At 31.9% G+C, this 15951-nt stretch overlaps 1 protein-coding gene across 1 annotated transcript in view; it reads left to right on the top strand.

Annotated features, from left to right (window-relative positions):
- Positions 1-5247: 5247 nt before the first annotated feature.
- The window catches only part of LOC117103362 (conserved oligomeric Golgi complex subunit 3-like), a 15278-nt gene continuing 4574 nt past the window's right edge, over positions 5248-15951 (top strand). The window contains exons 1-17 of the mRNA XM_033243904.1: positions 5248-5416; positions 6823-6963; positions 7599-7660; positions 8168-8333; positions 8859-8933; positions 9238-9330; positions 9652-9780; positions 10136-10254; positions 10842-10968; positions 11300-11391; positions 11718-11857; positions 12166-12326; positions 12695-12848; positions 13567-13688; positions 14329-14418; positions 14558-14678; positions 15552-15634. Coding sequence (XP_033099795.1) covers positions 5258-5416; positions 6823-6963; positions 7599-7660; positions 8168-8333; positions 8859-8933; positions 9238-9330; positions 9652-9780; positions 10136-10254; positions 10842-10968; positions 11300-11391; positions 11718-11857; positions 12166-12326; positions 12695-12848; positions 13567-13688; positions 14329-14418; positions 14558-14678; positions 15552-15634 — 2034 coding nt within the window. The 5' untranslated portion in view covers positions 5248-5257. The remainder of the gene's footprint in view (positions 5417-6822; positions 6964-7598; positions 7661-8167; positions 8334-8858; positions 8934-9237; positions 9331-9651; positions 9781-10135; positions 10255-10841; positions 10969-11299; positions 11392-11717; positions 11858-12165; positions 12327-12694; positions 12849-13566; positions 13689-14328; positions 14419-14557; positions 14679-15551; positions 15635-15951) is intronic.

The following is a 15951-nucleotide window of genomic DNA, read 5'->3' as shown; positions in this document are numbered from 1 at the left end:
CAAGTCTCTAATTTATGGATTTTTCGTAGTACATTAGCGCATTTCGGAAAGCGCCACCAGCGTCAGTTTATGTTGAGAAACTTTTTTGATGAGAATTAGAATCCCAGAAAAAGTATACTATGGAACGCCATGCAAATGAGTAATTTGGAACATCATTTGTGCCAAAATCAATTTATTCTTAAGCATTTCAACTGATAAGACAAAGATTAGGGACTGGAACCCAGTCTATTATGAAATATGTCATTTACATTAATTTTTGTTGCTGTAGAACAGGGGTGGGAATAAAAATGAGTCGGAGGACCAAACTGAATTTAAACATAAGGTGCAAATTTAACATTTCCAATTTTCTTGAAAAAAACCTTAATACACTGCTTTTAGACCATTTTATGCTAATTTTTAATGTCGCTTTTTACTTATGTTCGGCGTTGGGCCATAAAAACATGTGTTTTTCTAGTTCTTTTATAGACTGCTTACTCTGCATAAAGGTAAAGTAGTAGATAGTATCTATTACTTACTTTGGTATCTTGATCATAATTATTTGTCCATATGACAAATTTGCGATCTTCTGACAAAAGTATTGCAGATTAGTATAAAAATCTAGTAGACATATCCAATCCATATCCAATTCATAGTCCAAAATATTCAAATCTTCACTAGTACTTCTAATCTGTTGGATTGTAATATAAACTTTTTTTTATAATAGCAAGACTATTTTTTTGCAGTTACTATGTATTGAAATATAATCTATTATCCACTGTAAGAAAGTATGTGATATTTCGACCTGTTCAGACCTTTGTGTAGTCCATTCATCCAGCTCATCTAGCACTGCTGGGATTGTAATGACTAATCCGATTTCATCATGGTGCATAAGTACGTCAAGCATTTGGCTGAAAAAAAGTGTGTTGTAGTGAGTTTATGATAGAGCTATGCAAAATCCATAAATTTTTGGTATGTGATATTTTGTTCTTGTTTGTTTTCTTTTCCTTCCTCTTTTGAATATGATAGTATATTGTAGATTTATGTTTGTTTTTAAATAATAGTACAGTAGTTATTAAATAAGTAATTAGATATTGTTAATAATTTCTCACAAAACAATAACGTAAATGGACGTAAACATGCAAGTTTGTGGACATGTGTTTGTTGGTCAAGTGCATATTGGCTTTGCACTTCTGATTGGTCAGTTTGCTATGTTTGATTGACACACTAGAACAGGTCCATTGTATAGTAAAGAAAAATATAACATTTTTAGGGGTCGTTATCAGCATTTTCACAACTGTACAAACAGTACGATGGGGTTGGGGGAGGGGTAGACAAATTTGCACACTCTTACATATGCATAAAATGTTGATTCAAATAACATGCAATATGTAAAATTATAATGTAACCATAGATACAATATTCATTTTTAAGCTACCAATTGCATTAGTTGACTTAAAAAGAATGGAGAATGGTTTTACAAAATCAACATTTTTTTGTACACTTTCAGAGGGGAGGGAAGGGGTACCGAAAAAGAGTACTGTTTGTACACTTGTGAAAATGTTGATAATTGTGAACAACCCCTTAATTAACATTCTCTAGATGCAATATGTAATTTGAAGTAATACTCTATAGAGCTTGTTTGGATGTGGGTGAAGACTGTTTTCCATAAAAATCGCTACCCACTATTGCCGATTCTTTTGGCGACGCTGATTGGTCATAGTTGAGTTAGCGTTCCTAATGTGTCGGGGACAGCCACGCAGTGCAAGGATTGCAGAAGCTATAGCGGCTGTGTAGCGATTCAATGGAAGCCAGGTTTGACTGTTGATATGGATGTCTGTAAAAGTATTGTGGTAGCTAGTTTAGAGAGTGCTGTATGCAATTATGTAAAAAACAAATCCTGCAAATATGGTGCTAGATAACTTGTGAAATACAATGTATAAATTATGTATTCTAGTGGTTCCATACCAGTTGCAGAAAAATTGGAGGTCTGCCAAGTCAAAATGATCTCCAGAGCGTTCACGAAAACGTTCGTGGCACACCTGAATTTAAACCAATTTTTTCTTGTTTTACAACAGCGTGATAAACATCTTATTGCTAATCATTGGGAGCCTTATCAACAATGAAATAGTTTTAATGTATGTTTGTGGCGAATAATCTTCAACTAATTGTCATTGTATTGGAATATTTTCAAGAATTGTGAAAGAAATGTGTGTAATATGTATAAACATATTGATGAATAGGTTGACAGGGTTTTAAAGGTTTTTAAACTACACTTTACTCAAAAGTTAGTTTGAGTGTGAGAAGGCAATGTTCTTAAGAGAAAGATTTAAGATTACAGTATTATATTTTGTGACTTCAAATTTTATATAAAAAAAATTGTTAATTTTCTTTCAAAATAAAGATTTATTTTCTTTAAACAATAGATTTTCTGATCTCTTCATTTAATGGTTAATAATTTCATATTTTTGGAGATTCAGTGATGATTATCTAGATGATGATGACAATGATGATTAATTAAATTACCTACCTACCTACCTGCCTGCCTGCCTACCTGACAGCTTCAGTGACGGATCCAGAAATTTGAAATAGAGGGCGCTTAGGGAGACACGTTCCCAGATGTTTGTTAGACCACCACAGCCGTATCATGGTTGGGCACCTAAATTCACCTCTAGATGGACATAAATGGCACTCTCATGAGGCGCCAAATGTACTTTCATTATTTAACAAAATTAAATACATATAATTCATTATTTAATATAAGTGCCGATAGTCATTATATATAAATATGATTTTAGTCAAAGTCATTATTTATAAATAATTATTTTAACATCACATATTATTTGTAAATAAGGTAAATTGCTCCACTAATTATTTATATATATTTGTTTGAAGAAAACTAATTATATGTATATAATGCATGTACTAAGGCGCCAAATGTACTTTCATTATTTAACAAAATTATATACGTAATAAGTACATTTTGTGCCTTAACAAAATTATATACATATAAGTATACTTTCATTTCTTAACAAAATTATATACATATAAGTACATTTGACGCCTCAAGGCGCCAAATGTACTTATATACATATAATTCATTATTTAATATATAATTCAATATTTGTTCATTATATACATATAATAAGTTTTGCCTCCAACAATATATAAATAAATGGTGGAACGATTTTCATTATTTATAAATAATTTTAAGTAGCAAAACATTTATAAATAACTGAAGTGCCGAAAGTCATTATCTATAAATAATGATTTTACTCATAGTCATTATTTATAAATAGTTGTTTTAATATCATATTATTTATAAATAACGAAAATCGCTTCACCAGTTATTTATATATAATTGTTGGAAGCAAAACTAATTATATGTATATTACGAAAAAATGTTGAATTATATATTAAATAATGAATTATATGTATATAATTTTGTTAAATAATGAAAGTACTTGGCGCTTCATAATGGTTATAGGCAAAACTAATTATATGTATATAATGAACAAATGTTAAATTATATATTAGATAATGAAGTATATGTGTATAATTTTGTTAAATAATGAAAGTACATTTGGCGCCTCATGTCTAGGCCTATAAGGATAAATTGGTTTGGTCTCAACTGCGGACAATGGATGATGAGGATGATATCAATGTGTTGTGTTATGTATTATTATAATAATTATTATGATCAATCATTATGATGATTATTCACAAGAAATATTTTAAAATTTGTTTAGTTCCACTTCAATTACATACAAATATAAACACATTAAAATTAAGAGACCATTCGTTTTTAAAATTAATTTTATTCATCCATTATTTCAAGATTCAAGATAAATTTTATTGTCTGAAAACCTCTGTTACAAGTAGTGCTTATAACATGTACAGTAATAAATGAAGTAAACAAAGATATGAAAATATAAAACTACATGCGAACCAAACAATATTTAGTCATAAGGTGTACAAAAAGAATATTAGAACATTATTAAACAATATTACACATTACTATTTTTGGTCATTTATTCTAATCACAAGTTTGCTGTGCAGATGACCTAGCTCAGTTATTTATTCACCAGTACTTCGATCACATGTTTATAATAAAATACATAATAATAAATCATAATCTATTGTTTGAAACAATAACCAAGAAAATTTTGCTTTATAAAACACTCTGTATATGGCAAATATCATCATTCTCTAACTAATCAGGCATATTGTAGTTACCCTTTGTGCGGTTGAAATATGAAAGAAAGAAACTGACAAAAAATCCAGAAAAACCTATATTGTTCGTGTATCATTAGCTAACTTTTAATAAAATTAATTACGATTAGGCCTAAGAAATCAGTTTCACTGAAAAAAATATTTCAATATAAAATTCGTTATAATCACTACCATTTCGTTTCATTTATTTCGTCAAACAGAAAACAAAACATACAGAAATAACAATACCAAAAATCAGAGACAGGATAAACAAAAAGCAAACTAAATTGCTGTATAAAGTTTCTCCACTGATTTTAGGATACATAAAATATATAAATAAATAAATAATAATAATAAAATTTCAAGTTTTTAAATGTTAATTTTGTTAACTTGATTTAAAGATGTAAAATGTATTTGTATTTAAAAAAAATGTATTTAGGCCTATTCATTAAAAAACCAACAGCGATGAACCTGGATGAACACCGCGACTAACAGGTTTGCGGTTTTACAGATGGTATGTTAGTAAAGTTAGTATAATAAAAGATAATAATAATGTTTCGAAACGATTCGTTTGAAACTATTCGTGGTGAAACAACTCATGACTCCATAACTTCAAATAGTTATATGTTATACATATATATTTTATTCATTCAAAGAAGGACCCACTGTTGAAAGCTTTGCTTGTGGTTTTTCCTTTTCTACAAATTTGTAATTTGTAGGCCAAAAAAAAAAAAAAAAAAAAAAAAAAAAGAAAGATGTGGAATAAAGATATTGAATTGAATTACCTGTATTGTTTCCCTTTTGGCTGTTGTTTATGTGCTTTGGTGACTTTGCAATGTTTTATTGGCTGTTGTTTGATAACTCTTCTATATTTTAATTATTGTATTTTACTGCTTTTGATCATTGTTTTAATATTTTTACTGTCAATTATTAATGCAAGTAGCGAATTTTTGGAGCAATAAGTTCATCTTATTATTAAGGTACCGCATGGAGTAGTTGTGTGTATGGGAGAAAGATCCTCTGATTGCGCCCTCAGCCGATTACAAAAAATATCGCCAACTCAAACAAAATGGCTGAGTCGGCGAAGATGAGGAACGCGAAAGTTATACGTGAAAAACTGAGCTATTGGGAACATAAAGGAGACCCCAAAGCACCGTTGTCGGACATACAAAAAGATAGTTTTATGGAATTGGCAACTATTGCTTCTAGTAGGCCACTACCAGTAGAGGTAACCGAACCTGTTTGCACTCTAGGGCTAGGTAGGCCCTAGGCCCCTAGGCGTGCCTAGGCCTACCTAGATAGGGGGTCTAGGCTAGGCTAGTAGTATGTGCCTACTCTCTAGTGTATTTGGACGAGCTTAGGCCTAGCCTGGGCCAGATTTGGATAGGTAAAATGTAGGCCCTTGCAAATTAGAAACATTTCGCCAATATAGATATTAATAATAATCTTATAAACTTTTGCCGACTTTTGTGTGGAAAATACTATGAAATAATTATTAATTGTATTATTTGACATATTAAAATAAATTTATAATTAATAATAATATTAAATAATAGGCCTAGGTACTAGGCCCTAGTACGCCTAGCCCAGGTACTAGGCCTAGGGGCCTACAGGCCTAATATACCATGTCCATGGTACAGTCAGTACATACAGTATGTCCACGTTTGGGTCATTTGTTTTGTCTTGTGCAATAGCAACTTTAAACAGTTTTAAATGATCTTTATACATTTTGATGTTCTGTTAATTGTTGTGATTTGTGCAATTTAGATTTTTATTTCTTTTAATGTAATTTTTTAATCTTTTAAATTCTAAATTACATAAGAAATTTGAATGTTTTGTTTGCTTTGTTTGTCTATATGTAATAATTATAATAAAATGAATGTATATAATAATAAATATAATAATGATAATGACAATAATGATAACAATATATTAATGCTTCAATGGTACACTACATAGATAGTTCTGAAAAGAACTGTTGTTATTTGTTGAGATATTCTCAACCAACAACAGTTCTTTTCAGAACTATCTACGTGGTGTACCGCAAGCATTAATATATTGTTACTTCGCCATGCAAACCTTCAAACATTATTAGTAATAATAACAACGATAATACAACGAAAGATATTTTTTTTTCTATTGCCACTTTTTTTTAACTTATTTTGTAAACATCTTTCTCAATTCAGTTTATGAACTGCTATGAAAATGTGTTATGTTTTACTTTTTACTGAATAAAGATACCTTGATATGAGTTAGGCCTAGAAAAAAAAAGATTAGGCTTAGATCAAGATAATTGCCCGATTGTAGAAATATGTTTATTCTTAATAATATAAAAGTGACTTAAATTATTGTCTATATAGACATTGACCCAGGCCAGAGTAGGCCTACCAGAGCCCTGTTGTTTCCAGTCAAGCATTTGGTTCTACAAATACAAATATTATCAACTTTATTGCAATTTGCATAAAATATGAAATTGAAGTTAACTCATAAGATGAAATTAATACAGGATTGCACAAGACAAAGAAAACAAAATAAAATCTAACTAATACCAAATAAATACAAACTACTACAGTACCTCTGTGTATAACCAACCACCTAACACCTGAATTCAATCAATGTCTGTCTTCATCTTAGATACCAATTGATGAAATAGGAAGCTTTACTCAACACATACCCATCGCATCATCTGACTTCTCCAATGTTGGCAAGGATGTTATCAGTGAAGGATTTGCTTCTCTGGATATGGAAAATGAGAAAATCGAAAATGCACAACAGGTTCATATTCTTATACTTATTTTTACATTTATTTACATTTAAGTATATATATTTTCTGAATGAATCATTAAAGTGTTTTATATTGCTTAAGGAATTTTTTTTATGCACTTTGATGTTGATAACTTATTATTTAAATAGGCAGTTCAATGTTGAACTTGAGTTTTTGAGGGTTTCCCACGATACAGACTTTTTTTGGTTTCAGTTCAGTTCAGTTTATTTGTTTCACACAGTTCAGTTCAGTTTATTTGTTTAATTTATGGTAGAGGAGTATCTTTTGTAAGAAGTGAGAACGCTACTTCAAACAAAGTTAATTTTCAATTTAATTTCTATACCAGTGCCTATGGTCACTTACTAGGTCGGCCACAGCCATACCCTAGCATGGATCCTCCATTCATCACAGTTCCGCATACTGGCTGCTAACTCATTTGTCTCTTCTAATCCAGAACCTAGGGTGAAGCATAAATAAAGATTTCAAATACCATCCCCCTTCCCACTTGCTGCTTCATAAACTGTATAGCCCCTACCTAGATTTTTCTCTGGATCTGTCCCTGAACAAACATAATAATATATTGTAGACTGTCAGTCAGTTCGTTATATTATATTTTCTCCTTTAATCTATTCATCTTCTTTTTCAGTTTTTTGCTTGGTTCAACAAAGTGGAACAACAAATGGACATGGATGAAGAAATCTCATACAAGTAAGTCACATGACCAGATTTTACCTTAATACTAATAAAGACAGTCCGACGTACAGTACACCAATATCGACTGCTGTGAGATGCGTTATCACCCCGCACCAATTACCCCTCATGTACTCATGATTTGTAACTTTAATGTGAATATAGTTAACGTTTGTTTATATTTTTACATACTGTAAAGGGTCCTTAAGGTCTGTCCACAGTATCATGTTTCATATGACAAATACCTTTGGTTTGCCCATATATGGACGTGATATGACATCATCTTTGCCATATATGGGAAAATCACAAATATTTGTCACTGAAAAGTGATAGGGTGGGAAGAACAATAGGACCGATTTGTATGTAGTAATCATATAATAATATTTTCTTTTATTTATACAGTATGGACCTTAGGTGTTTGTGAGAGTGGTTTTCGTTGTAATGTTATTTGTCTATTATTTGTTGTCATGTGTCGGTAAATATAGGATTTTTAATTTGAATGTTATATTGTTTTTGTATTCTTAGGGCCCATTGTGACCAGCTGTCACAGTATAAGGAGCAGTGTGAAGATGTCCTGCAGGAGGTGTCGAGGGCGCTCTTCCACCTTGAGGAACTACAGAAGCAGCATGTGTTTGTATCTACAAAGACCAACGCACTTCATGAGGCCTGTGAAGAATCTCTCAGAGAACAAGTAGGTTTACATTTCGTGGGATTTATATTATACAAATACCAATTTTATGTACTTGTGTAGACCTATGCACACAAATATTGTTGCAAAATTTGTTATTCATGATTTTATGTATTTTTTTTTTCTTTATTTTGGGTATTTTCCTTATTAAACACATCAGTGATTAACAGAATAGTCCAAAGACTTATTTACAGTGCATCATTCTGTTTTGAGAATTAAATTGAGATACACCAAGGTTAATCGCCTGCTCTTTTTCAAAGAATGTAGGCCTACTGCATAATTTAACTTGCAAATAAGCCATACTGTATTGCACAGGAATATCCATCTAAATGTCTCCTCTGAAAGACAGTGCACTATTGTAACTTGCACTTCAGGCCTCCAGCTTAAAAATGAGATAAATAGTCTGAAAGGATCTTTACTTTTTCAATGCACATATATTAGCTGAATGAGCTACTGTGAGCTATTCCCTGAGTTATGAAACATAATTATTTGTTAGCAGACCTGATTGTAAAATTTGATTTTTTTCAGACAAGCTTAGTCAATAAAGCAGAGACAATAAGTAGTAAACTGTCATACTTCAATGAATTGGAACGAATTAACACAGTAAGTCTTTTTCTATGTCTGCTATAACCTCATCCAACATAAGCTTATAAGAGCAACAAGGAATGCACTTATTCAAAACAACATTTCTATTGCCATTAAGAAACTTTCTATGTTGTTTTTTTATTATGGTTTTCTACATGAACAAATGAATGAAGGATTTTACTATAACTTTGCCAAATGATCCCATGATTTATAACCGACACTATTTTTGCCAGTTGCATATTCTGGAGTATAATTTATTCATTGTTTTTTCAATGTAAATTTATTCATAAAATTGTATTTAGTGTTGTTTTTTTTTCTCTAGAAACTTAGTTCACCAACTTTTTCTGTGTCGGGAGATTCACTTGTACCAGTACTATCCAAGTTGGATGAATGTATCACTTATATATCTTCAAATGTAAGTATTGTCTTAGTATTACTGTTTTTGTGTCAAAATAAGTATGTTATGCTCAATGTTACTACCAGTTTCTGATCTCTGATGAGCAACAACAGCTTTTCACATCTCACCACCATTTCTGGTCTTTCGTGACTGGCATGTTACAGTCAGTATCTCATGTCTCACAATATTGTTTCTGACGTTTTATTATCAGCATTTCATGATCAGTTTTTCATATTTTGTGACAAGTGTTTCATTTCTCATGAACAGATTCTTATGTCTCACATCCAGCCTTGCTTTCACATATCTGTACGATTATTATTTTGCCCTTTTTTGTTGCAGCCACATTTCAAGGAATCACAACTTTACCAAACCAAGTTCAAATCGTGTCTATCAAAGGCGTGTCAACTGATGAGGACAAGCGTTTATAACACTTTACAACATGCCACCCAACAAGTACTCAGCAGAAAGGTTACAATCATTTGATAATTTTATTTAATTTACATTTATAAGGATAAGTAACTCTTACTCAAATAAACAATGAACAAATCAAATATTTAATTCTAATGTTAAATTGTATTAGCTTATCAATTCAAAATACACTGACATTTCCAATTTTTGTTCCTATATGGAAATACTCAATATACAGTAGGGAGAACTCTTCTTGGCAGCTATATTGAAAAAAATTGATTTTGGCAAGTTTATCTTGCAAAATTGATATTTGAACAATAATATGAAAATAATAAATCACTATTAATAAGATGTAAAGGTGAATGAAAAAATATTGAATGTATTGTATAGTTGATATTTCATTGGCTATTTACAGGATGCCGATAACCAATCAGAGAATGCATTTACGCTGTTTTATGGGAACTTTCGAACAAGTGCTCCAAAAGTGAAAGCTATTATGGAACAAGTTGAACTAAGGGTGAATCGAGGGTCTGAGTAAGTCAAATAAGTTCTAAGTCATTATGTACAGTGTTGTTGATTGGAATTAGTCTTGATGATGACAAAAACAGCAACAATGTAATGATAATGAGGGTAATGATGTTGGTGTTGATTTTGGTGTTGGTGATTATTTGGTGTTGGTGATAATATTAATGGTGTTTTTGGTAATGATGATAATTGTATTAGTATGCAGTGATGTTGATAATTATGATGGTGTAAGTTGTGGCGATGATAATAGTGATGGTGTAAGTGGTGGTTATGATAATGGTGGTGGTAATGATAATTTTGGTGGCAGTGTAGTGGTGAAGATGGTGTTAAAAATGATAATGAGGATGGTGGTGGTGATGGTGGGGATTATGGTAGTGAAGGTGACGATAATGGTAGTAGTGATGGAGATGTTGATATTGATAGTGATGATAATGATGGTGAAGTCGGTAGTAGTGCTCCCGATGATGTAGATAATGATAATAATTTAATATCTTATGCATTTATTTGGAGCATTAATGGGGTTTGGTAATCTGTATAATCTTTTCCCAAGAATATCCACATTATTATTATTTTCTTTCAATTTGCCTTTCCCTCAGATACCAAACCTTACTGGACAACTGTTATTCTTATTACTTTGCTCAGCGACAGACATTGCTGGCGCCTAGTGTGGCAGTGGCTGTTACTGAACTGGCATCTAAGCATGTGCGAGATCACTGTGCACTTGTAAGAATAATTAACCAATCAACTTCATTCGTTAAAATCACATGACAGTATAGCCTATTAAATTTATGCATTTGTTCTGTATTGCTATAGCCAGTCTATGTTGTATAATATTTTCATATATTAAAGTCATTCAGTTGCTACTAAGTTTTGCTTCCAAATACTGTAGAACCTCTCCTTTGGGACACCCAAATTAAGGGGACACCACTATTATGGGGACACCCCTTATTAAGGGGACACATTTTGGTCCCGCAGGTGTCCCCTTAATTGGGGTTCACCTGTGATACGGACACCAAAGTTTTGATCATAAAATTGGTTAAAATTTTTATTGCAGGTTCGGAGTGGTTGTGCTTTTATGATCCATGTATGTGAAGATGAATATCAGCTGTTCTTTCATTTTTTTTCTAAGCCCACAAAAAGGCTTGAGTGAGTACTCAGATTGATTTATATATTAACTTTTATCTTATAATGGTTTGATAGGTGTCAACTTGCTGCAGCTGGGGTTCACAAATGAGCCTAAATTAGCTGGTGGTTGTCTTGAAATAAATAAAAAAAAGTACATATAAAAACAATTGTGTTAAAACAGTAATAACATTATTCACCTCATGGTTACAACAATAATTTTAAGATGTGGAGGAGTTTATGTATACCTTCTGTGATTGTAGTGTTTTTGCTAGATACGGCAGTCTTTGTAGTTCATTGTATTATGTTTAGTATTAATGCTTTTGGTCACTATTACTGTTTTTTTGCAGTTTATTACTGGAGAGTCTTTGTAGTAGCCTGTATGATGTCCTACGACCTCTGATTATCCACATCAACCATCTGGAGACCCTTGCAGAGCTCTGTAGCATCCTTAAGATAGAGATGCTACAAGATCATGTCCAGAATAGTCGTAAGTAAAATAATTTGAAGTCTTTGAAGAGGGAGGGGCACACGATGATGCCTTTAAATAATAATTCAATTTCCTTTACTTTTCTCAATAGTAAAAACAAAAAAAAACAGAAGGAAAAGCATGGGACCGGGGAACAGTGTAAATAGTGCAAAAAAAATAATCACTACCAAGATGGTCTCTGCATTTTCACTTGCAAATCTTTTTAGAAATTTATTTTCTGATTGACATAACTTTGATTTAAGTTAGTTTGACATTTTGAGAAGGTTCACTAAAAAATGAGTGACCATGTTATTTTAAATTGTTCACAGCTAAAGAACTAAAGTCATTTGAAACAATTGCCTGCCAGATGCTGGAGGATGTCCAAGAAAGACTGGTCTTCCGGTCTCACATCTACATTCAGTCCGATATTTTAAACTATAAACCTGCCCCAGGGGACTTAGCGTATCCTGAAAAACTGGAAATGATGGAGGTGAGTAAGATGCACGCTGCTCTGGTTGTCGGCAGATGAATTAACAACCACTTTTCTGTGAGCTCTTGAAGATGCAACTCCACTGTTTGTTTATGGTTCTTTAAGATTTCGGTATAAATCACTATATAAATCCTACATTACAATACTTTATCAGCAATCCAACAGAAACAGTGTTCCCACTTTCAGGCGTTGTGTTTAAATATATATTACACTGAATTCTTTGATATCCAATACATTTGTCACAGTATGGAGTGATGCTTTTTTAACTAAGTCTCTTTACGAGGCTTAGAGAGTGGAAAGCAATTATGAAGCTGCAGCTCCACATTAAACTTAACTTAGAATAACTTTCAGTAAATTTTATCTTTCAGAGCATAGCTGAGAGTTTGAAGAAGGATTCTCTGTCACGCCAGAGTTCAGTTGGATCATTGACAAGTCAGGAGGTGGCTGTTATCACAGACACATCCTCTGCCATTCAAGGTGATAATGCTGTAAATGGCACAGAAGTAAAACCACTGCTGCCAGGTAACAGAACTTGTTGGTGTATTTACCTTTAGATGTTTGCCTTAAACCCTGTTCACACTATCAAATTCTATTTGACAAAAGCATGTGACATGCCTAAATATAGTCATGATAACATCACATCATGACCATATATAGGCACATCATGACTATATATGGGCATACAACGTTTTTTGTTGAAAAAAAATTGGTTAGTTTGGACAGAGCTTTACATACATAACAGCATTGTTTCAAACTTTGTGAAGTACCCAGATTTTATAAAAAAACTCTACTACACTGACCATCAGTGGTAGCATGAGCAAATCATCATTGAAAACGATTTGTTGTGTAATGTCATCATGTCACAGTTAGTAATTGCTGTTTTGGATGTGAGAGATTCATTAATCTAATCATTATGTTGATAGCATGATACATGCTTTCCCCAATCAGTATCAAACACAGTTGGTCTTACATTGATAAGTTTGTTGTTTTAATTCATATAGAATACCAAATTACTATTTGAATATTTTTGGGAAAAAAAATATTGTCTGTTTAAATGTCATTGAATGTTAAAAATCAACTCAAAGTGGTTATTGTATAAAGTTATGTTCTGTGTGTAATTAACCATATTTCGGTTTGTGATAAACTTAACTCTTCTTTGTAAATATCATTAAATGTCAAAATTCAACACAAGTGGTTGTTGTAAATTCATGTTCTGTAATGATAATTTTTCTGTTAACAGTGATAAACACAGCTCCAACACAGGTGAACTCTTCACTCTCACCTGCCGATCTCCATGGCATGTGGTACCCAACTGTGAGGAGAACGCTCGTCTGCCTCTCAAAACTCTACAGGTGCATTGATGTGAGTGCATTTGATTGCAATTTAGTTGCAGTAATTATACATCTCACAGAAAAAATAATTATAGTCAATACTATAGAACACCTAGGTAACTCACTTAATTGATCAGATAACTAAGTAAAGTAAGAAAGTTTTGATAAGGCAGATATTGCAACAGTTCCTATGAGCATTGACACGAGGGGGAAGGAGACATGGAAATGCGATGAAGCTGATAGGGGATTTTTTCTTTTTTTAAAGCAAATTTTCAGTTCCTGGGGATGTAAACTTTTTCTAGGGGAAGCTTGTATACCCCATTCCCCATTAGATACACTACTGTAACCCAGTAAACTAATATAAACCAGTAATGTCAGATAACCCAGTAAAACAAGATAACCCAGTAAAGCCTGATTGCTCAGATAACCAATTATTGGATGTAGGCTAATTCCTGTAATATGTGAACAATATTTGTTAAATACTTGTTTGAAGAAAATATACTACAATTTTAGTTTACATAATATTTATAATAGACCATTAATTAACTTAGTATTTACAGTACCTCTAACTATATTATTTTGTTTATTCTGGATAAACTATGTTCATCTTTGTAAAATGATATCACTATTTAATTAATTAATGAATTTAAGATATTCTTGTGTCTTTACAGAAAGCAATATTTCAAGGCTTGTCTCAAGAAGGACTTCATGCTTGTATCATGTCTCTCATTGTGGCTCAGCAAGGTATAACAAAAAGAAAGGTAGGTTGGTAATTAGTTAATATTATTGTACATCAAATATCATAATCAATGTTAACTTTTACATATATGAGTAAGCATTTATTGATTATGAAAATTATTATTTCTCCGTGGATGTTTACCTTAATTTATTTCTTTTTAGGCTGCCCTTGACGGACAACTATTTTTAGTGAAACACTTGTTGATACTTCGTGAGCAGATTGCACCGTTTCATGTTGATTTCTCAATCAAGGAAACAGCCCTTGATTTCAGTAAGATGCGAGGTAAGTGCACCTTTTTGTTTCTAGTATGTAGTGACCAAACCAGAAGATCTGGCTTCCTCTGCTAACCCTCTCCTCAACATTTCCCTGCAATTGCCCCACAATCTCTCTCCTCTCCCCTCTCCCTCCCACTCCTCTCTCTCCCTCTTTCATCACTTTATCTGCCATTTCCCTTCCTCCCTTCCACTGTTCTTCCTATCTCCTTGCTCTCTTTATTCATCTCTCATGCATTTCCTCACTCTTTTATATCTGTTTCCTTCTACCCTCTGCCTATTCGTTATTTCTCCTCCATTTTTTTTCATTTTCCCTCCATCACTCCTTAAATTCAGGCTCTGGAGAACAATTTTTATTGATATGTTGATATGTAACTAATTTTATTTAAGACACAAAAAGCATATTTGATGAAAAACTTCAAAGCAGTCACTGACATAACAGATTTCTGAATATTTAAAAACTGGAGGAAAATTGCTGTAACAACCCTTTTCCACCTTTCCTTCTTCTCAATCTTTAAATATTCAAAATTATGTATCTCATTAGCCGCTCACAAGTTTTTTGTCGTTCATCGTTTTTGTGTCTTAGGAAAATCAGGTGTACAATATATAAAAAAATGTTTTACCTCTGGAGCCTGACTTTAAGCCTTATAATGAGAAATTTTTGAAGACATTTATGTATATATTCATTTCTTTACATTCTTTAATTTAATTTAATTTAATTTAATTAAAAATTAAATAAATTTAATTAAATTTTTTGAAATTAAATTAATTAAATTAATTTTAAAAAATTTTTTTTTCCTTTTCATCTCTTTATTTATTTGTGTCATCTCGTCTTGATCAATATATATATAAAGTATTTCCTTAATTATCATTTCTTTATCAGATGCTGCCTATGGCCTATTGCGTCAACGATCGAGATTATTTTCTGTAAATAGTAACAATGCATTCCTTGAGTTTTTGTTTGAGGTAAATATCATTTTAGATGTTCTTTTAAACTAGCAAACAAAAAAGGCATTAGGTAATGATATACCAAGCAACTAAAAGCTAATCTTAGACCTCATTCCAACTTGCTCTATTATTTTAGCTTTTTCATATGTATTATATGTCACATTACTTTGAATGAACATCTTCTGAGACAAAAATGATGTAAAAGTACTTATTACAGGCCTTGATTTATTGATTGATTGATAAAAGAAATTGGTTGATATGGGTTGGTTGGTTTATTTATTTATTGGTTGGTTGAATACAAACAAAACAAATGGAACAAATGAATCAAATGAGCA

This window comes from Anneissia japonica, unplaced genomic scaffold (genome assembly GCF_011630105.1).
Source record: "Anneissia japonica isolate Jap-2015-1 unplaced genomic scaffold, ASM1163010v1 scaffold1891_len642697_cov171, whole genome shotgun sequence".
Lineage (NCBI taxonomy): Eukaryota > Metazoa > Echinodermata > Crinoidea > Comatulida > Comatulidae > Anneissia > Anneissia japonica.
Note: the sequence above shows the minus strand (reverse complement) of the source record. Positions and strands in the feature narration are given on the sequence as shown.